The sequence below is a fragment of the Stigmatopora argus genome, chromosome 17, assembly GCF_051989625.1.
Source record: "Stigmatopora argus isolate UIUO_Sarg chromosome 17, RoL_Sarg_1.0, whole genome shotgun sequence".
NCBI classification, from domain to species: Eukaryota; Metazoa; Chordata; class Actinopteri; order Syngnathiformes; family Syngnathidae; genus Stigmatopora; species Stigmatopora argus.
The window spans coordinates 11,205,901-11,228,883 of NC_135403.1; the positions used below are offsets into that span (position 1 = coordinate 11,205,901).

At 40.6% G+C, this 22,983-nt stretch overlaps 1 protein-coding gene across 1 annotated transcript in view; it reads left to right on the forward strand.

Moving 5' to 3' along the window:
* Positions 1-22,983, forward strand: part of dlgap1b (discs, large (Drosophila) homolog-associated protein 1b) — a 110,712-nt gene that overhangs the window by 82,669 nt on the left and 5,060 nt on the right. The window contains exons 13-16 of the mRNA XM_077623922.1: positions 1,306-1,483; positions 3,820-4,093; positions 20,026-20,375; positions 20,449-20,528. Of these exons, the coding sequence (XP_077480048.1) occupies positions 1,306-1,483; positions 3,820-4,093; positions 20,026-20,375; positions 20,449-20,528 (882 nt within the window). The remainder of the gene's footprint in view (positions 1-1,305; positions 1,484-3,819; positions 4,094-20,025; positions 20,376-20,448; positions 20,529-22,983) is intronic.

Consider the following 22,983-nt stretch of genomic DNA (forward strand, 5'->3'; position numbering starts at 1 on the left):
TATTTTTCTTAGTTTCTGCTTAACTGTATTAGACTACCTCTTCGTTCCAATAGAGCAGGGTAGGGAACCTATTGCTCCCAAGCCGTATGTGGCTCCCCTGTGAGTTTAAAATATGGTGACAGTCCCAAACGCACCAATAGGAGTGTCACTGTGGTGTTGACACTACCTCTAGCATCGCTAATTATATATCTTTGTACGATTTGTCTTTTGCACAAATTTTCATCTGTCTTACTGTAATGTCTTTAAATTCTGACTATGGCTCTCAAGGAATAATATTTCAAAATATGAATTGTTTATGGCTCTTGCAATAGAGGAGTGAGACCATTCATCGGAATCTGACTTGAAAAATGAATTTGTACATCCCATTTAGCCACATTGTTAATCGATGGATGATATTTAGATGTGTTTTCTAGCTAGTATTCTTCGTAAACTGTGCAAAATGGTAGTAGCTAATATACCTAAGGAGGAGGCTTTATTTACCCTCTTGTATTAATTGTTTGGATTCAATCTAACAGATGCCTGATGTTCTTTGTACACACACACAGTTTCACACTCAAGAAAGTCATGCTGTGCACATTGATTGGAGGCAGGAGAGCTCTAATGAGGCACCTTTTCCTCATCCTTGACAACACAATGAATGCGTGTTAGCCCTTTTAGGCCATTGAATTGTATCCAAGATTTGTCTCAGTTATGGCATATGATGGCCCTGTCCAACCACTTTTATAATAGAGTTAATAGAATTAATAATAATAGAGTTTCAGAAAGGAACGTGTTGATGGTATTTGTTGTATTTGCTCTTTTAGCATTGCTCGTACCTTTAAAAAATGGTGTATTGTTATCGTAATGTTTCTTTCTTGGAGATCCATGCAGGTCCGGTTTTTGCTATGAGCAAATCTGACCCTTTCACTCCTGCTGCAGAACAACAAATTTCTCAATGGGAAATTTACTGTCAATATTCCATCCATTGTCAGGGATTCTCAAATTTTGTCGCAATCCGTAAGCCATGTACTCTCGTGTGAGTGTTCTTGCTGTTAAGTATTTGGAAGAAAAAATAACCTCCTCCAAGGACGCTTCTTGTAAGCCATTGTGAGGGTTTCTCAACAGCTCTCGGCGATAAGATAAGCAGAAAGTATCTCCTGAAGCAGTTGTGGATTGATGCGTATCGTTCTGCAAATACTATTCTTTTTTTCCTTCCCAAATTCTTACGGCTTCATTTCGCCGAGTTTCTCCCTCCCCTTTGTGCTTGTGCTTTTATCATAAGCCACGGCACCCCTAACCCCTCTCCCCCCTTCTCTCCCGTGACAGGATTTCCACGGAGCACTCGCCCAAGCTGCAGATCAGGAGTCACAGTTATCTGCGGGCGGTGAGCGAGGTTTCTATCAATAGGAGCCTGGACAGCTTGGACCCGGCGGGACTGCTGGCTTCTCCTAAGTTCCGCTCCCGAAACGAGAGCTACATGAGAGCCATGAGCACCATCAGCCAGGTTATTCATGCATACACCTCCTACGTCGTCTCTTCTTAAAATGGGGTCACGGAAAAAAATCTCAAGGCACACCACTAGCTGAAAATCTTCTCATTTAAAAACTATGTCACCTATAGTCACATGATAAAGTTGTTCTCACCACCAAATTATTCCAAAATCTAACGTCAACAACTTTCAGTTCGACTGATGTTAGAATAATGAATGTAATGTTTTTTTTTAACCTTATTTTAATTTTTGACTTTTTCTCCCACTATAACGTGTGCTCACTTAACGTCGCCAAAAGTCGATGTGCCTGAAACCAAAAAACAAACGGTTCACATACCGTAAAAACAGGAAAATGGCTTATATCTCGTAATATTACGACAATTTTTCCTCCCAATATTACTTCGACCAAAAGCCGTTTTGTGTTCACACAAACTTAACGTCGACAAAAGTTGAAGCCCAGAAAATCAAGGGTTTACTTTATTTTACATAAAAATAAGCAACAAAATGACTTTAATCTTACGATTTGAATCTTATTATAGTACAATCTCTGAATATTTCAATTTTAACCTCGTAATAGTTCAATTTTAATCTCTAAATATTGACATTTCTCTCTTGGATTATTACGATTGTACCACCCTGGTTGGGAAATACTGTTATAGACCACAAGGAGGCGACAAAACACTTCTTTTTTTCAACAAGAAGCTCTTCAACTCATGCCAAAATAGTTCCTTTGTGCAGAAATGCTATAAGGTGGCGCAAAGCACTACTTAAAGGAAAATTACTTTTTTTATCAGTTCTTGCCCCAATGGACTAAAAAGGGTTTAAAATGAGCCACACAGGAAGGTCAGAAGCCTTGATCTCAGAACTGTGAGACAGATGTACTAACCGAAGCGATATTGCACCAAGAGTTAATAGTTAATTTTAAAAGTCGTTAGAAATTCCTTTGAAAAAATTCTCCCCAAGTCCAAAAGGATTGGCAGCAACTGAACCAAAAGGTGGGTGAGGATCCGTTGGGCAAGGTTTTCCTTCTTGAATTCCCAATCAGGTCAGCATCCAACCAGATTTGAATAGGAACTAAGCCCCTCATCTTCCAATTAGAGCCTTTGTGTACGAGTGCCGCTCTGCCGGAGCTTAGGATAACTAATTAAACCCGATGATGGGCACAAGCCGTATTTAACCTCTGCCCGTTTCTTCTCTTTGGAATTTTGCATGGTCAAACAGAATATAGAGAGACGTTTAAAACAAATAAACATGCAGCCTTGAGGGTGTCATGAATAATTCAGGATTGAACTGAATTCCACTTTTGATGAGTGTAGGCCCTGATTAAAATTCACTCAAAGGAATAGAGGGTTGAAACAAAGTAATTTAAGGTAGCATATGTCCTGCACAAAAAAATAATATGTATAGAAAATATCTGAAAAATTATTTATTAAGCCATTAAAATTCATTAAAAATGCAAAGACATTTTCCAGTGGGGTGGAATTGTGAATAGCAGCTGAGTAAACATACGTACACAGGCTTGTAAACACAGGAATTCACCGCCAGCTTCCGTCTAGCCAATTGGAGACCAGTGAGGTGGTTAATATATATAGAAAATATCTGAAAATTATTTATTAAGCCATTAAAATTCATTAAAAATGCAAAGTCATTTTCCAGTGGGGTGGAATTGTGAATAGCAGCTGAGTAAACATACGTAAACAGGCTTGTAAACACAGGAATTCACCGCCAGCTTCCGTCTAGCCAATTGGAGACCAGTGAGGTGGTTAATATATATAGAAAATATCTGAAAATTATTTATTAAGCCATTAAAATTAATTAAAAATGCATTTTCCAGTGCGGTGGAATTGTGAATAGCAGCTGAGTAAACATATGTAAACAAGCTCGTAAACACATGTGAATCAGGAATTCATTGCCAGCTTTCTTCTAGCCAATTGGAGGCCAGTGGGTTGTTGGAAGATAGCCAATGCAACTTCACCATCACAATAAAAAATACGTATATATATATTGGATGTGTATTTACATTTTGCCAGTTGTATGATTTCATTTGACTTTTTGTAAATTGGATATTTTTCATATCTTAGGACAGATATTTTCCCATCAAGCTTTTCATAACCTGAATATTTTGTATGTAGAAACACTAAGTAGACGTATCCCAGTTTTAGGAATCACTGCTTGGATTTTCAAGACACACGACGTCCTTGGCAATATCGACTTTATTATTGTTTGTACATGCCGAAGCGTTAATCAAATGTTTTTGCGCTGACATTTAATATTCTCCTTTTCATTTCTCTATCCCGCACATTTTTATTATGTTGTACATTCTCACGAGTGTCTTCCTCCTTCATTGCTAGGTGAGCGAAGTGGAAGTCAACGGGCAGATCGAGGCCGTGTGCGAGTCGGTGTTCAGCGAGATGGAGTCGCAGGCGGTGGACGCGCTGGATCTGCCCGTGCCCGGCTGCTTCCGCATGCGCAGCCACAGTTACGTACGAGCCATCGAAAAGGGATGCTCGCAGGAAGAGGAGGAGGAAGCGTCCGGGCGAGGTGGAGGTGGAGGTGGGGCCAATCAGAAGGGAGGATCGCCCCCGCGCACTACCACCACAGTCAGAACCATCCAAAGCAGCACAGGTTGGTCTTGCATGCATTATATTAGCATTTGTGGGGAACTCCTAAAGGACATGTGTCAAAGTGGCGGTCCGGGGGCCAAATCTGGCCCACGGCATCATTTTGTGTGGCCCGGGAAAGTAAATCATGAGTGCCGACTTTCTGTTTTAGGATCAAATTAAAATGAAGAGTATAAATGTATATTACATTTCCTGATTTTCCCCCTTTTAAATCAATAATTGTATTTTTAAATCATTTTTTTCTGTGTTTTTAGTTCAAAAATCATTTTGTAAAATCTAAAAATATATATAAAAAAGCTAAAATAAACATTGTGTTAGATCTATAAAAAACGGAATAGTCAGGGCTTTTAATCCAGTTCTTTTAATCCGTTTATACAAAAAAATCTAAATATTATATCTAAAATAGTCCGGCCCATGTGAAATCAAGTTGACGTTAAAGCAGCCCGCGAACCAACCCGAGTCTGACACCCCTGTCCTAAAGGATGATGATTGCCATTAGCCCCTCCCAGTTTGAATGGATTGGACGTCTAATGTCGTCCATGGCAGGTTAAACATACAGTAATGATGTCTTTATTTGACAAATATTTAAGGCTCACAGTTTGAGAAAAACTACATGTTGTCAAAAATCTACTTTTGAAAACATTCTGACATTACATGTTAGATACCGTATTCTACGGACTATAATTTGCACTTTTTTTCATATCGTGGTTGTGCTTATTTTCTCTGTCATTCCCCTTTCTTATTATTACTTTAACATCTATAGTGCTTAGTCTTTGTTTCTGATCAATTAAAAAAACGCCTCCCAAAAATTGAACATATACTCCACTGCGATATATAAATATGGTACTTACATATTATTGGCCAGTTTTATTACTAGTCCAAAAATAACATACCCATTCATCGACTAAACACTAAAAATTGTCGATTAATCGAGTATCAATTTTTTTTCCGCCAGGAATAACAAACCCCGAAATAAAAAGACTGACTCAAAGCCAGGTAGCTGCAGGTTGCTTTATGGTTGGTTACACCTTGAAAATATAGATGGTTTTTGCGCTGATCTTGTGGCACTGATTTATGGCAAGGCATCAAACCAGCATGCCAACAGGTTTTGGCCCAGTTGTGTTTAGAAAAATCTCCGATAGTCTGCAGTGCTGCCGCACGCATGCAGTATTGATGATGAGTGAGGCCAGTGAGTTGCTTTTTATGTTTTTTTTCCTTTTTTTGTCGTCATTTTTTTTGTTTTGCGAGACTTTGCCATTTAAATAGGGGGTGTTCCATAACCCGAGTTGATCTGTTGAAGAGCGCTTCATTTAATTTAATGCTGGAAATTAAATGTGCCGCACAGTACTTGAATATTTTCCGCATAAAACATTTACATAAGTTATATGACTTTAAGGGTGTTTTGGTACGTGGCTTTTTTTTAGTTTTTGGGACTCTATTTAAGAAAAAGATGCCTGCCAATGTTTATTTTTATAAGTAAGGGTCCAGAAAATATCAATTTATTGGGTGTGAATGAACTCAAAGTGAAAACTTATATTAGACGTTTATTTAATAATGTAGTAAAATGCAATTAACATTGCAAAAAAAATGAAATTCTTATCATTTTGTGTCCTTAATCTGTTCTAATTTGGTAATCAATCAAAATCTTAAAGTAGTTCGCCTTTGAAGTCCTCCTAAAATACTGCCTGAAAATCAAATGGCTTCTTTAGACTTTTTTAGTGAGTCTATTAATGATGGACATTAAATTACATCCAATTACTTGAACTGAGTTTCCTTTGAGCTTGTCTTTAAATAACCCCTAAAGTTGACTAAAACCTTCCAAAAGTGGTCATTTGCAATCCTAAAAGTCAAGATTTAACATCCACTGTTTAGTTTTTTTTTTTTGTTTTTTTAATCAATTGACGACACCCCTCTGAGGAGGCCTTAAATCCGAAATTAACCCCTGAAGAATGAAACCAGCAACCCACTGGAGTCTATGATAAGGACTCAATTACAGCAAGCTCGCGATGCGTTCACTTGATTGCTGGTTATTGATCTTTGAGACGCCGTCCCCTGAGGTGGGAGGCGGCTAATGAAGACCATCTATCAGCTCAAAGCGTTTGAACTCTTCGCTTTCGTTCATTTTTTTTAATAATAAGCACCTCAATTATGAGTTCTTGTAGGGCAGAACCTTGTTTAAATTCAATAACGTTAAAATACCTCAAGAGCAAATCAATGAACTCTTTTTAGAGCTTCATTATCTTGTATGTCGATGTTACAAAATAGGTATGTTTTTTTCCCAGCCTTGCTGTCCCTATACTTTTGTTTACGCCTGTGCCGCAGTCACTTGATGTTCAAAAGGCAAGTGATCAAAGCAGCCATTTTTTTTTTCAACCGTGGCTATTGAAGGTCATCAATATTAACTGTAGCTTCAAAACTTAGAGCGCTTGATGTCATCTTTTCCCGTGTGTGCTTGAGTTGGGTATGCATAAAAGATCCATACTTAGGAATATACTATAAATGGAGGCTGCGTCGTTGCTTTTATTCTCCTCAAAGTCGGAATTTTCTATTCAGGAAGATCATGCAATATATATGAGAAATGTACTGGTGAACATGCATCCATGATTTCTTGGCGTTATGTCATAACTTGGATAGTATTTGAGAAGGAATAAGTTAATTCACCTGCTAAAATGTGTTAAATTAACATTTTGAATTCCCTTTTCAGAGCTTTTTTAAATTGTTGTTACATTATAATACAAAATGCACATGTATAGACAAAAGAAAGGGGACAGATGGGCATTTTATTTTGTAGTAATACATGCCATATAAAATAACTTGAAAATAGAATATGCACGATAAAATGTAATTATTTTTAGCTGCATTTCAACTTTTGTATAAAAATATGTACAACCCTAAATTCGTTATATGGTCTTTAAAAAAAATCAAATAGTAGTTTATTAGATTTGTCCTCAGTCCAAATTGTCAAATTTCACAAATATATTTAAAATTCCTAGTTTCTATTCACATGATGGATCACCATTGGGAAAAAAATGTAACTTTTTATTAAATGTAGACTTTAAGTAGACTTGCTTTTGTTCTGCTTTGCACCATAATTTGAGCAACAGCGCCCTCCTCGGGCTTGCAGTGTCACACACCGCAGTACTGTTAGTTGGCTGTCATTTTTCACTACACGTGTTACCTTCTCAACTTAAGCCTTTTCCCTTTCCTAATGATATTTTGACTGTATTATTTTTATGACTTTTATCCGAATAATAAAAGGTCAGCTTGAAATAATAAGTAGAAGGTGGGGGTCACGGGTGTTGGCTAGGGATGGGGAGGGAGGGTCCGTGTCCCGACACATGAGCCGGTCACACCGTCACACACACTCCCGAGGCTCGTTCCTTGTGCCGGTTGGGCGTTGCTGATCTTGGCATTTTGTTGCCAACATGGCGTTGTTCTTCCATTGTTTCTACGGCGTTTGCGATGACTGGCTTCGCTATTGTAAGTAAAGAAAGAAGGCGAGAGTGGCTGTGTTTTGACTTGGATATTATGGCGCAGTTCTGCCTACCGGCTGTTTTGGCAAGGAAGCGCAGTAAGGCTGCTTTCAAATTAAAAGCATGCCGCGTGTGAGTGAACGCGACCAAGTGTTTATATAGCGTTGTTGTTGCATTTTACCTGCTACATTCATTTTATTGAAAGGATAGAGTTAACTGGTCGTTGGATTTAAGTAAGTTGTGATGTGAGCGTTGAACTTGTGATGCTTTAATTTTGAAAACAAGCACGGAAGTTATATTCTAATACATGCTAGTATTCGTTTAATATCAGTTCCGAGCCCATCCCTGTTTTATTGTTCACTCATTCTGAATGTGAACAAAATGCTATTAAGTTGCTTTAGCGATATGTTATAGTAATAATAGAAATATCACATATTCTTAATACTACATATTTTAAAATAAATTTTAAAATCCATTGGTTCCAAATGAATCAGGAAGAAGAAACTAAATCATTATTTGTTTGACGTCATCATCTATTAATAGCGATAGTCTTGCCAAAATTCAAAGATGAACTTATTTGTGCTTGCTATGAGGTTGCTGGGAACTCCAGGCTGCATGCTATTTTGATCTGTGTGGGTTTGTGTTGGGGGGAGTGACGCTTCACGTTCACTGATCTACACAATTTAAGGTTATAAGTATAGTCCTGGTCAGGGAACGCCCCCTTTTTTCCAGCAATTCTGGTTGTGATGTCACAACAATCGTTGATCATGTCTAGCTTTCTAGTATTGCGCTAGCTAGTACATAATGACAACTATGATGTAGATTTGCATGTCCTGCCATCACTTTGTGCTGTGGACAGACACTAGAAGAGGAAATACCTGCCGTTAATCACATCAAACGATGTGCAGTAGCCCACCGCAAGAATGTCTTTGTAAATCTCCCCTTCCAGTCCCATTTCCCCCTTTGCCTTTAATTACAGGCCTGCATGACGCTGGGTTTCGGCGGTGGCGGTACATATGAGCGGCACCTGTGTGTCAGCCCATCAAAGCCGCCCGCCTCTTGGGTAGAATTATTATTCAAAGCGAGAATTAAACAGCTCGCTTCCACTCGCACCTGCTTAATGTTGTCATTCCACTCGCTTTGATGCTTGAAAGGAGAAGGGGGGGCGTTTATGGGTATGTGCGGGGATGAAAAAGGCCAGGTGGAGACAGGTGAGATGTGCATCAACGATAATAAGAGACAACCCGAACGCCTCCTGCATATTTTTTATCCTTTGACTCAAAGTTTAGCATGTAGCAGCGGCTATCTGGGATATGGTGAAAGCTTCTTATATCATTGGCTGCTGTTAGAACCTGCATTCATGTTTGCATTTTCAGCTTCAGGTCTAAACTGGATCCTTGTTGAGATAAATCCATCCATGCTGATGTTTGTGCGTGCGTGTCAGTAATGACTTCATCCTGTCACGGCAGTCTGAGAATGTGAGCCAGTGGGAACTTGCACTTTACACAATCACAAAATCAGCATCTCTTTTACGTCCTCAAGTCAGATTTACGGCCCCTCTAAAATAATCTGGGCTCTTTAATGGATTATTTCTGATGCCTGGTAACAATGTTATGATTCCAAGTCAATGAACCTGCTGATGCAGGCCTGAATTGAGACACCTTGGAGTGAGCGAGTTGTCCACTAGAGGTCGTCATAGGCTCAACTGTGTGTCCCCTCATTTAAGTATTGGACACTCAGACATCATCTGACAGCAACTTGTTTCAAACAAATAGAGAGAGAGATAAATTCCTATCTCAAGATCTAACATTTCATATCAATTAAGCCCCTCCCCTTTACTTTAAAATATCAACTTTTTACATAGCCCGATTTAGGGCCTCCTGTCGGACTTTGAGGACAACCGCTTAGAGAGGAAGGAGCCGATGTTTGGATGTCTTTTGACACAGGAAACGCAACGTCACTCATTCTGCCCGCCCTTGCTGTCCCTGTGCTGTCAGATGGACAGGGGGGAGGGAGTGGACACAAAAGAACGGTCGCTCCCTGTTTGCATCGCTTCGCAGGGTGCTTTCCTGCCAAAGGAAAAAAGAAAGAAGGGCCGAGTCGGCCCAACGGCGTCTTGGATCAGCTTCTTCCCGCCCTCTTTGCTTCTTGTCCTTCATGCTTATGTTTTGGAAAAGGAAACGCAAAGGATTTCCTCAGTGAAGACGCTGGATGATCCCCCAAATCTCTACAACACATAAATGTGACTTGGGGAGATTACAGAAAAATTGGATAAGCCTTAACTCATTGGCTGCCAATTGACTCAATAGTCCATTTCGATGGGAAAAAGGGAGTTTTGTCATCATTGGCAGTTGATTATTCACAAAATAATCTGTGTTTTGGGGTTAGGGTTAAACCTAAAAAAAGAGAAGCACCCTGAGACAGCCATGCAGTCTAATCAGCCAAATTCAAAGCATCACCATATTTCTGACCTATTTGAAATCTGACCTCTCTTCATATTTTCTACCCTACAATTTTAGATTGTTTTTTTTTAAGTTATTGCAAAATTACTTTTCTGACCTCTGTGACCTTTGACTTTAAAACTCCCAAATTGAATACCCTCTTCCATTTCATATTCAAAATTAATCATTTCATTTGTTCGTACGCTATCTTAAAGACAAATATATGGAACCTAAAGCACAAATCCTGCTTTCTTTAGATTTCAACTACTGGTAAAGGTCAAAAACTCTAAAAAAATGACCCTAAAATACTTTTCTGTCGACTGTAATGCCAATCAAAATAGACTAATTGAATCCTTCTAAAGTCCAAACTTTAAAACTAACAACACACATCCACACAGTATACGTATTTGCAATGAAACCGAATCCTTTTTTTAACATGTTCTGGTGACAAAGTAGCTTGAACAAGCTGCGGTAGCTGATCTGGGGTCAGTGCTTTTTTTGCTGTTGAGGGTTCTACATAGAAGTGGCTGCTTTGCAGCCGTTGCCTTTGCCGTGTGGGAGGGCTGGCAAATTAAAGACCTCTCTGTGAAAGTCCCTACAGTAGTCTGTGTGTGCGTCGTCTGCGAGCCCCGCCTACTTTTTTGTCTCCTTTTTGAACCCATCATTAAAAATAAGCCACAGCTCAGCCCCGATGCACATTGAGAGACAACCCAAGCAAAAAAAAATAGAAAAAAAAGCATCTCCTCCCTCTTTGCTGCTTCACTAACCAAGCAAGGAAAAAACTGAAGGGGGATTTTGGGCCTTATGTGTGTGTTTCTGTGGGAGGGAGTTTTCAAGACCCCCTCCTCCATGGCGTAAGGAGAATGAGATGAATGGGCAAAGGAATGCGGGAGACAAACGAGCGCTCTCGGCAGGAGAGTGGGAATGTCGGCCAGGCCATTGTAAGCCCCCTCCCCTTTCCCGCTTTAACCCCCGTGCAAAAAAAAATGGGGGTGCGAAAAGTCACACCTGAGAGGCCCGCGTCCTCTCGGACGTCGAGACGCTTCATGCAGGCACTTTTCTGCAAACTTTTCAACTTTCCGTGCCCGCGCCCCCTCCCGTCCTTCACTTGTGGACACACAGAGAGCCTTCTGACGTTAGCTTTCCAAACCCAGATGTTTTTTTTTTTTTAAACCGGTGCCTCCGGCTGTGGATTAAGACCCCGCCATTGCAGTGTCTCCTTTCCACAAACCCCCCTAGCCTCAACCATGTGCGAGTGGTCAGGACAAAGAACGTCAAAAAAAAAAAAGGATGAAGGGGGAAGGAATGCGAGTAGGCGGGCAAGTTGAAGCTGATGTTTAACAGCGGTTCTCAATGAGTGTTGATAGGAAAAAAAAAGGACTTGCCGATATTTTTTGGTGTTTTTTGGGGGGGGGGGGGTATGACTCGTTTAATCGTGAGTGGTCTTTGGTTGGAAGGGGGGGTTGGGACGTGAACTTTTGACCACATGCTGCTGCTTTTAGATGGAGCTAGCAGGCAGCTTCTCATGTGACGTTCAAGCCCACGCTAACAAATTTGCAGGAAAAGGTCTTTGAATGCCACCGTTCATGGAGGCTAACCTGGTTAACTTGGTATGGGAAAAAATGCTTGAAGTGCAAAGGTAAAAAATATGTTTAAAGTACGGTTAACGTAGTGTTTTGACAAACGTGGTTTTTGATAACATAATGTGTTTTCAATACATCCAGATTATACCAAAATTAAGACATTTTTGTTTGTTGCAGATGAAATTTAGTCGTACAAATGAAATGATTTATGTATTTGAATTGAAGTGCAATATATTGACATTTTTAGATCATTTTTAAAATAGGTATTAAGTACTTTCCCCCCTGTTTTTTTTTTTTTTTTTGGGGGGGGGGGGTATGTCCAGGGGTGTCAAGAAATATGTATATATTTTAAACTTAGTGAAATGGTAAATAACAACCCAGGAATGAAATAAATAAATAAATCCCGACTATTGTTTTTTGGGGACATATCAGGTGTTAAGAGGAATTATTTTAAAATTGTATAATTGCATTTTCATGGTATCTAAATTTCATGTTTTGTTTGTTTTTATTTTATCCGCTGGAAAATGAAATATTCATAAACATTTAAAATAACCAATCATTAATAAAACAATGTTCATTAAATTATAAAAATATTTCAATGTATTGAGTTTGTGTAAGAAAAACTAAATATTTTAATAGTCTTTCCATTTACGAATCAATATATAAATTCAATTCAACTGGGAATTTCTTGTTTTTTTTTAATCACTAAATATGGAACTAAAAGCCCATTTCCTTTTCTTTTTTCCCCTTCTTCTCAAAAGTGTCAACACCCTTTGAGCTGACCGTGTTTTTCACAAAAGCAGTTTGTCATCAGGCTTTTAAGCCCAGTTAACGCTTTTCCACCACTGTGCGTCAACTTGCGTGGGTCATTCTACCCAAGTCGGTTTCACCCGTCACTTTTTTTCGTCCACTCGACGGCGTCCTCTTCCCAATCGACGTGTCCAAACCCGGTCACCGTTGAGTCACGCATACCGTTCCCCTTACTTCTCCCCTTTGGCATCGTCGCCAGAGTTGTAAGAAGAACATCGCCTCGATGTGTCAGGAGCGGTGGACGGGCGCTCCGGCAACAGCTTAGCGGGAAAGCATGCGTGAGATGCGTGGGCGCGACGGGCTTAGCCAGCGCTCGGGTTTCTGCACCACAAAGCAGCTGGAATGCGCAAGGACACAGAAAGGGCTGGGAAAACTTCCCACTGCTCCTTTTTCGCTCACCTCCTCCTGCCGCTTATCTCGGGCTCAGCCTCTAAACAAAAGCCTGATGTTGTCACTCCCGGGCAGTTCAAAAAAAGAAAAAAACAGGAAAAGAACCAGAGAAAAACATATGCTTGTTTGTGCTTTCAGTGATTGGATGAAAATGGGAACCTGCTCGTCTGGAAGTAGAAAGTGAATGGCACGCAGCTGCTGGCCATGTTGGCGCTTGTAAACTGAAATTCTCGTTTGTCACGGGCAGTTATTTCTCAAGGCTACGGAACTGTTCTGCTTGTTTTAGAATGACCTTCTTTAGAAGTGTGGAATGTCTCATTTATGTGACGTCACCCTCCTATCTGAATTATTTATTAGGTCGGGCCTTACTCTGGGCTGAAAGCTGTTATTTCAAACCAAAACACTTGATTACTATTATTTACTACTTTCACTAGTACTACTTAGCAACTTCAAGGCGTTACTCATAGCGGGTGGGCAAGTGGTTAGCACGTCAGCTTCACAGTTCTGGGGTCGGTTCTCACTGTTGCATGATTTTCCCGTGCCTGTGTGGCTTTTCTCTGGGTACTCTGGTCTCCTCCTACACCCCCAAAACATGCAACACTCTAAATCACGTGTCAAAGTGGCGGCCCTGGGGGCCAAATCTGGCCCGCCGCATCATTTTGTGTGGCCCGGGAAAGTAAATCATGAGTGCCGACTTTCTGTTTTAGGATCAAATTAAAATGAAGAGTATAGATGTATATTACATTTCCTGATTTTCCCCCTTTTAAATCAATAATTGTCATTTTTAATCCATTTTTTCTGTGTTTTTAGTTCAAAAATCATTTTGTAAAATCTAAAAATATTTAAAAAAGCTAAAATAAACATTGTTTTAGATCGATAAAAAAAACTGAAGATTCAGGGCTTTTAATCAATTTATTAAAAAAAATCTAAATATTATATCTAAAATGGTCCCACGTGAAATCAAGTTGACGTTAAAGCGGCCCGCGAGTCTGACACCCTTGCTCTAAATCATAAACTATGATTGATTGTCCGTCTCCTTGGCTCCAGGGTGTCCCAAGCCTGGTGCCGGTAGTCAGCTGGGATAGGCTCCAGCACCCCCTGCAACCCTTGTAAGGATAAAAATGAGTGAATGGCAGCCCCACTGGCAATGTGACTGAAACAGGATCATTGACTGTGTTTGAAAAGCCCTGATTTGGTGTCAGCTATCCACTGTTGACACTTTCCAGCCCGCCCCCTCACAACAATTAACAAGTGTTATATCCCTATACTTACGCTTAGCGTAAATGTACAAGTTGCAGCAGTTTTAAGAGCAGTCTGTTTTTACAAGTGGCCCAGTTTTCTACGTGCTAAATATAGTGCCATAAAACCTGCTCCAAACACACACACAGAGTGGGCTATTGTGTCTGATGGCGCTCAGACATCTGGAGCGTTCAGACCCCCTCGGCTCATTTCGAACACCACGCGGACGACGTCAGGTGACTAGTGGCGGTGTCAGAGGAACGGGAAAAATTCCCACAAGTTTGTCTTGAGCCATACGAGTATTTTTTGTTGTGAGTCACGGTGACATTGAACTCGGCGTACATCGCTGGCCTTCATTGTGTCCGTGTAATGTCACACGCTGTGAAACGCCCAGACGGCGTCCCAGAAACAAAAAAATGCCCTTAACCAACCGGTTAGTGGAGTTTTTGTGCGTTTTATACCCTCACATAAAAAAAACAACATAAAATGCGGCTTGGAAACAGTTGACAACAAGCGCGTTTCCATCGTCATGGCGATTGGGAGCTTGTTTTTGCCCATGCGGAGCTATTCTTCCCTCTTTGCGGGCTGGCAGGCTGCCGTTAAGGCAAGGGTGTCAGACTCGGGTTGGTTTGTGGGCCGCTTTAATGTCAACTTGATTTCACGTGGGCCGGACCATTTTAGAAATAATATTTAGATTTTTTTTTTATAAATGGATTCAAAGAACTGGATTAAAAGCTCTGAATATTCAGTTTTTTATAGATCAAAAACAATGTTTATTTTAGCTTTTTTTATATTTTTTGATTTTACAAAATGGTTTTTGAACTAAAAACAGAAAAAATGGGTTAATAAATTACAATTATTGATTTAAAAGGGGTAAAATCAGGAAATGTAATATACATCTATACTCATCATTTTAATTTGATCCTAAAACAGAAAGTCGGCACTCATGATTTACTTTCCCGGGCCACACAAAATGATGCGGCGGGCCAGATTTGGCCCCCGGGCCGCCACTTTGACACATGTGCGTTAAGGTGTCGCCCGTCGCAGCTGCAGCGTGGGGCCACGGAGGTAAACAACCGGGCGACAATAGCGAACCCCCCCTTCCCGCCCTTCTGGTGAAGTTAGCGTCGCCATGGCGACTCTATCACAAAAGCCGTCCAGCTGGCCCGGCCGCGTTGACATGCGGCAGAAAGGGACGGACAAATGGATGTGTTTGTGCCGCACGGGCAAATGGCGGACCCTCCTCGGCCCCCCGAAACGATGCAGCTGGGCTGTCAACGTCTCAACAGCCCACCCCGGCCCTCCTCTCCTATTTGTTTGGATGGCGAAAGATTTTTCCGTCAGCCCCCGCGCGAGGGAGCTCGCTCCCGCTTCATCTGCGGGTTGTTTTTGAAGTGGCCTATCACAGAGCTGCACCAGCATGAACACCTCTTCACAGACACACTCGGGTGAACCTCAAAGAAGAGGAAGTCTATTTTGGTGAGGAGGGCTGCAGAAATGAGTGGTCTCCAGGGGGGGAGGGAGGCCAGTTCGCACCGACGTGTCGGCGTTTGAAGCGGGGAGTCTTGTCGTTCGTTCACTGACTCCCGGGTGCTCGCAGACCCCAAGAAATTCCACAAGTTTCTTTGCAGCGGCGGTTTAGGCATGTCTTAACCACTCTTTAGCATCCTGAAGTTGTTAGAAGCAACTGGCAGGGTTTACATTGAGATCAGGGCTGACTGAAAGCAGATGTTTACATGACAACATTTGGGACCTAACCTAGCTATGACCCCTAAACTAAAGACTTTGATGAAACCCTAAATGGCACCGCTTAGCCTTTTTTTACGGGTGTTTTTTTGCTTACTTGCCCATATCGTGGTGTAGTACATTCTGACAGGTTTTAAGACACATTTTGAAGGTCTTGGAATCCCAAAAGACTCTGTCTTGCTCTCGGGTTTAAGTCTTGATCTTGACTTGGGTTTAGTGATTCCAGATTGCAGGCATGTCAAGGCCGGATCCTCTTTATTTAGTTTTGCACTTTTTTCGGTCCTTGTCTTAAATCGCAAAAGTCTTGATTTTCATTTAATTTGAGTGATTCTGGATTGCAAGTAAGTCATGGTCAAATCTTGGTCTTGATCTTGACTCCCAAAAGTCTTGATCTTGACTTGGTTTTAGTGATTCCAGATTGCAGGCATGTCAAGGCCGGATCATCTTTATTTAGTTTTGCACTTGTTTCGGTCCTGGTCTTAACTTGCAAAAGTCTTGATTTTCATTTAATTTTAGTCATTCTGGATTCCAAGTAAGTTTTGGTCAGATCTTGGTCTTGATCTTGACTACAAAAAGTCTTGATCTTGACTTGGTTTTAGTGATTCCAGATTCCAGGCATGTCAAGGCCGGATCGTCTTTATTTAGTTTTGCACTTGTTTCGATCCTGTTCTTAACTCCCAAAATTATTGATATTCATTTCAATCTGAGTGATTCTGGATTGCAAATAAATCATGGTCAGATCTCGGTCTTGGTCTTGACTACCAAAAGTCTTGATCTTGACTTGGTTTTAGTGATTCCAGATGACAGGCATGTTTTGCACTTGTTTCAGTCCTGGTCGTAACTTGCAAAAGTCTTGATTTTTCATTTAGTTTTAGTGGTTCTGGATTTCAAGTGAGTAAGTCATGGTCAGATCTCGGTCTTGGTCTTGACTCCCAAAAGTCATGATCTTGACTTAATTTCATTGATTCCAGATTGCAACCATGTGTTGCTCAGGTCTCAGTCATGAACACAACACTATACTATCAATAGATACTTGAAAATTCCATGACTATTTGCAGTTTTGGTGTAAAGGGATTTTGTTTTATTCAGATACAAAATCACAAACGTTCCTTAGGCTATGGCTCAAGATCAAAGTGTTCTCTAATCGTGGCAATATCTGTCAGATTTTGGTTAGTGTTGGTGTTTGTTAAAATGGGCAAACTTCTTCAGCAAACAAGAAGTCCCGTTGCCTTCATTCATTTCAAAACAACAGCTTTTGTAGCACTTCCTGTATTCTAAAGCTTCCAATGAGCAAGACCTCTGGAGGAATGGTCGCTGTCACACATGATGAATCGGATCTGGCTACTCAGACATGCAGCCCAATCCATTCTCCGTCACTTCAGTGGCGCCGACGTTACTCGGTGTGGTTTCGCTGATGCGTTTGTAGTATCAGTTTTTTTCACGAGGGCGGGGGTCTTGGCTGCCGTATCGGTGGCAGGAAGTCTGTGGTCTGCGTTGATGTGGCTTAGCCGCGTCAAACGTGGGCCGTTTTGTAGGGTCCCGTCTTTCTGCCGGCTGTTTACTTAACCTGTCTGAGCTTTCCAAACAGCTGTCATCCTCTGGAGCGTCTGGCTTCCACACTGACAGCGTCTCTCGTTTGATTATCTGACTGACTTTTAGATGACTTGAGGGGAGGGATAGTAGCGCCTGACATTCTATCCTTTGAACCTGCCAGGCGGACGAGGGGGCTCAGACCTCGCTCTTGCGAATGTGTGCTGGGTGACCTTTTGTCCAGATAAAGCCTGTCGTGTCAATCGTATTCCCTCGGATAGATTGGGACCACTGGTTTATTGATATCATGTTTTATTATTATTTTTTGTATATCTATAAGGTCCATTTTTCGCGACGTATGTCTTATTTGTTTCACTCTGATCGCGAACAGTTTGTATTGCGCTTTATTTTAGGCTATAGCTATCTCAAAAAAACTAAAACTGTTAATGGTAAATGTGCTTTTGACTGTTGTTTCCGATTACTTTAACCTATAATGTCGTATATAATATTTTTTATTTTCATTGTACAATTTTTGGTTTGTGCGACTTATACTCAGGTGCAACTTATAGTCCAAAAAATATGGTAGTATGCACACACATATTTAAGGCGTGTACATTCATCGATAATCTTTGATCATGTTAGCATTCATAACTACATTTTTTTAGGACTCATTCATCATTACCCAGATATTCAATTATATTCAATATTTTGAATAGGAAACCTTTTTTAAAATAATTTGAATAAATAATACAATAAATTCAATGAGAGAAATCGAGTTTAAATACAAATAATTATTTTTTCTAAACAGTTTTGGCATGAAATCATTAAAAAAATAACAAATCATCAAATTATACTTTAAATAAAATAAGCAGTTATAGTCATCATGAATGGGGTTTAAATACAAGTATATATGTTACTGTACTCTAAATATATTATGTATTAAACAATTACTTTAAGTAAATATGAATATTAAAAAAAAAGTTCAATCATGAAAAATCACATGTTATACAATAGAATGTTTAAAATCTAAACCATTTGAACTAATACTAAATCTCATAAATGACAAACATAAAAGTAATTTCTTATTCATATTTGATTTCATTTTTTACATGCATGACCCCTGTTAGAAATTCAAATGAATCACAGTGACTTTCCCTCGCCTTCCCTGTTTGATTTATTTGCTTTTAAGCTTCAACAAAAGAAAAACAGCTGGAAATGGATTCTCCTTCCATGGATGCAGGATAAATACTCCAATTTGAGGAAAAAACACGGCTAAAAAGCCCAAGCGGCTGTTTGAGAAAGTCAAGCATCTCTCATCTGCTTTGCGGCTGTTATTTTCGGAGCGCTGATGTCACCGCGCCAGCGTTTGAAGATCGGCTCGGGTGTCCGCGGGGCGGAAGATGATGTCAGCCTCTCGGTTGACCTCTCCAGAGAGAAAGAACGCGGCCCTCGGCGGACGCTCTGACGGTTTTGGCTTTGGGTGTGGTTGAAAGGCTGTGCGCCCGCAGTAGCTTGTTTATATCCCGGGACCTCGCTGTGCTGTTTTGAGGGTGCCGTAGTGCCCTCAAATTACGAGTTCCTACATTGTTTACCTGCAAAACGGCGTGATTTGACTATACTTTGACGTTAGGAACGATGACTGGGAACGTAGCGAGTGTCAGGGAATGTTTGAGGAGTGGGAATTTGAGAGGTTTCATTGTAGTAAATGCTATAACTGTAACCCGAACTGCCTTTCGTCGGCTGTTTGGACGGATGCCGTTTTGGCCGCTGGTGAATTCAGCCATCTAGATCAGTGGGTCAAGAGGCTCGCGCGCTAATCTTGTTAAAGCGTTGACATTTCTTCAAGTCGGTCCTAATCTGATGCTCTTTTGGACTGCCGTGGAAGTACTACACCACATGTGTCAAAGTGGCGGCCCGGGGGCCAAATCTGGCCCGCCGCATCATTTTGTGTGGCCCGGGAAAGTAAATCATGAGTGCCGACTTTCTGTTTTAGGATCAAATTCAAATGAAGAGTATAGATGTATATTAAATTTCCTGATTTTCCCCCTTTTAAATCAATAATTGTAATTTTTTAATCCATTTTTTCTGTGTTTTTAGTTCAAAAATCATTTTGTAAAATCTAAAAATATATTTAAAAAACCTAAAATAAACATTGTTTTAGATCTATAAAAAAACTGAATATTCAGGGCTTTTAAATCAGTTCTTTTAATCCATTTAGAAAAAAAATCTAAATATGATATCATGCAATGCCACTTTGCGCTATTTCGACGTACTTGGCTGTTTTGAAATAGTTTGTACAAACATTTTGAACCCATTTAGGAAAAATATAGCTTTATGTCTTTAGACTAAGAAAAAGAAACCATAAACAAATACTTTACTTTTGGAAAAATTGTCCTGTAGTTGAATTGTCTTTTTCTGAAACATGTATTTCTAAAACAACTACAATAATAGTAGTACACTACTACATTTTTAGGTTTAAGCAATGAAGTATCAAAATGGTTCTTAATGTTTTTAAATGTTATTTTCCAAGTATTTATATGTATTTTAGCTTTAAAAATCTGCAGATTGGATTTATAATTAAAAAATGCTGTCATATGTATTATGTCATATGCCAAATATTTCGATGATTCTTTGTCGTTTGGGCATTATTGCTCACTCGAAGCAGATACTTTGACTTTTATTATTCGCCGATTTACCCCCTTTTTTATCCATCTTATGCCGTAGTCTCGTCATGCATCACCACCTACAAAAAGACCCCACCGCCGGTCCCCCCGAGAAGCACCCCGTCCAAACCCTTCATCTCCATCACGGCGCAGAGCAGCACCGAATCGGCCCAAGACGCCTACATGGACGGAGGCGGCTCGGGCCCGCGCAAGGGCATCGGCTCCCAGCCGGGCTTGTCCAACTCCACCGAGAGCATCGACAGCATGAAGGCCCTGACGGCCGCCATCGAAGCGGCCAACGCGCAGGTGCACGGCCCGGCCAGCCAGCACGTCAGCGACAGCGCCGCCGTCCCCGCCGACGGCAAGGCGCAGAGGGAAGCTCTCCGGAAGTGCCTCTCCATCGGCATTCAGGTGGCCGTCGGACCCCCTCGATTGACGCCCATTTGACCGATTGGTGAACTGACGGCCGCTTGGTTCCCCACAGGTGGAGCCGGAAGAGGAGGGGCCCTCGCAAGAGCTGTCCAAGTTCCATTCTATAGGAATTCAGGTGGAAGATGAGCGCTGGTGAGTGAAAAGACAACAATAGACAAAGACATGTGAAATCCGAGCGGATTGTGAAATGCTTTTTTTCCCCAACATTTATTGAGTCACTGCACTTATTTTCAAGCAGAAACCTTTCACTGCCGCAAACAAATATCATACTTATCGCCCATTCTCTCCGTATTATTCACTGTGTTCACTTTTAACTTTAAAATATTCCCATTTTTCCCCTTTTTTCAATGCCAACGCAAATAATCAAACATCTATTTTAACTTTTTCCTCACTGTGTTTATCCCCAAAAATAAACTGGTCAATTACATTTTTTTTAAAATAATACAGATTTAAAATTAGTATAAAATTATTTTCATTTTTTTGTCAATAATCACACACCTATTTTAACCTTTTCCTCACTGTGTTTATCCCCAAAAATAAACAGGTCAATTTAAAAAATATATAAAATAATATAGATTTAAAAGTAGTATAAAATTATTTAAATTTTTAAAAAAAATTTAAAGAAATAAAGAAATGTGCAAAGTATACCTTAGGGGATTTAACACACAAAAAACACAGTAATTGAAACGTGAATATCTACTTTTTCTTCATTTTATTTGTTTATTACAAATATAAACTTCTTAAAGAAATTACATACAACTAAAAAGATAAAAGTACGCACATAGACCGTGTTTTAGGTCAATTTTAGGTCCAAACAATGAACGGTTGTCGCTTAAAATGATAATCAATAAACTGAAATCCTTCCAAATTAGTTCCACACACAACACACATTTAAATAAAATCAAAAAAGGCTGGAGCACATTTTTAATGCCTGTCTTTGACAAACGATGGCTGCCAGCCCTCCCTATTAAAACTTAGAGGACGTCCAATCCCGTCAAAAGCAGCGAAGGAGTTAACAGTCAAAGGAACAGGAAGACAGAGCGGGGTTTGTTGTGTCCAGTGTGCGGCAGCTGTCTCCGTTCGCTGATGCTTGGCGTCAGAGTGACCCCACACACACCCACGTGCACGCGCACACACACTTTTTTTTTTGGTGTTCCTCAAGCAGGGGGCCCCCAAAGTGACAGCTGGGCCCAGAGGATGCGCTGAAGCTAGCGGGAAGGTAGAAGTACAGGGGGAGGGTGTTTGACAGCCATCTGTTGCGGCAGTCATTGTGATTCGAGACACTTTTTGGGGGGGGCGGGCGGGGCGGCCTTTGGGGGCTGTTTCGGTTTCACGGGGTTTGCTTAGTTGTGCGCTTGAAAAGAAGCAGCCGAGTGTGCTTCATGAGCTTACAAGTCAGCTACTGCAGGGATGGTCGCTTTCACTGGCCTGCATGCAAATTCAGACCTTTTTTTTTTACCCGAATAATACACGCCACTATATACTATACTATATACAATATACTTTTTTTTGGCTTGGTGGATTCTTGTGAATGTACTCAAGTAAAAGTGGGAGTAAATAGTTATCCAAGCATTGATTTTTAAGTAGGAGTAGATAAGTGCAAAATGAGTCGGAATGGAAACTTGATTGAAAATCAGGATTTTTTTAAATTGGATTTTTATAGATATAAAACTGTTTATTTGAACTTTTTTTTCTTAGTGAGGGAAAACATCTAATAATCATTAGTTTTTCATTCCAAAAGGAAACATTTTTTTTAAATTATATTCAATATTAAAGTGGAAAACCGAAAATATTTTATATATTTATTCTTAGATTTTACAAAATGCTTTTTGACCTAAAAACACCAAAAGAAAAAAATGGATAAAAAATGCAATTATTGATAATGAAAAGGGGAAAAATCAGGAAATATAATATACATCTATAAGCTTCATTTGAATTTGATCCTAAAACAGAAAGTTGGCACTCATGATTTACTTACTCGGGCCACACAAAATGATGCGGCGGGCCAGATTTGGCCCCCGGTCCGCTACTTTGACACCTGTGATTTATGGTGAAGTCTCGACATCTTTTGGCACTTTTATCGTCCTCCCCGATTTGGCATCTTGTCTTTTCACCTCCGTGTTCATGTGCAAAAGTCGCAGGTCACGGCCTCACCTTGTTGTTTGAACTAGAATCAAGTGAACGGCAGTGGAAAGAGTCATTAAACAAACACCACTCACTTCTCTTTTTCGTCCTTGTTTGCGCTCTTCCCACCTCAAGTTGGACTTTTTAACAGTTTGTATGCAAATCATCCCGGTCAAGTCAATCTCAGACTTTCCGTGCCGCTCTTATGTCATGGAAAAACTGTTCCCCTGCGCTTTGCTATCTGCTCGATAAGCTCTCCCGTGTCTGCTTTCAAGTGTTTGGCCTTGCCCGCCGTCTCGGCCCCCTACAGGAAGTCGTTAGCCGGGCCGATACGGAGCGGCTGAGGTCATTATGACTGAACACCTGCTCGGAGGAGTTATTCTTTAACCGTGCCGCACACATGCGCTCGCACGCGGCGCTGCGTTTGATGTCGTTCGAACTCAGACTCCCTCGCGCCGTTTCG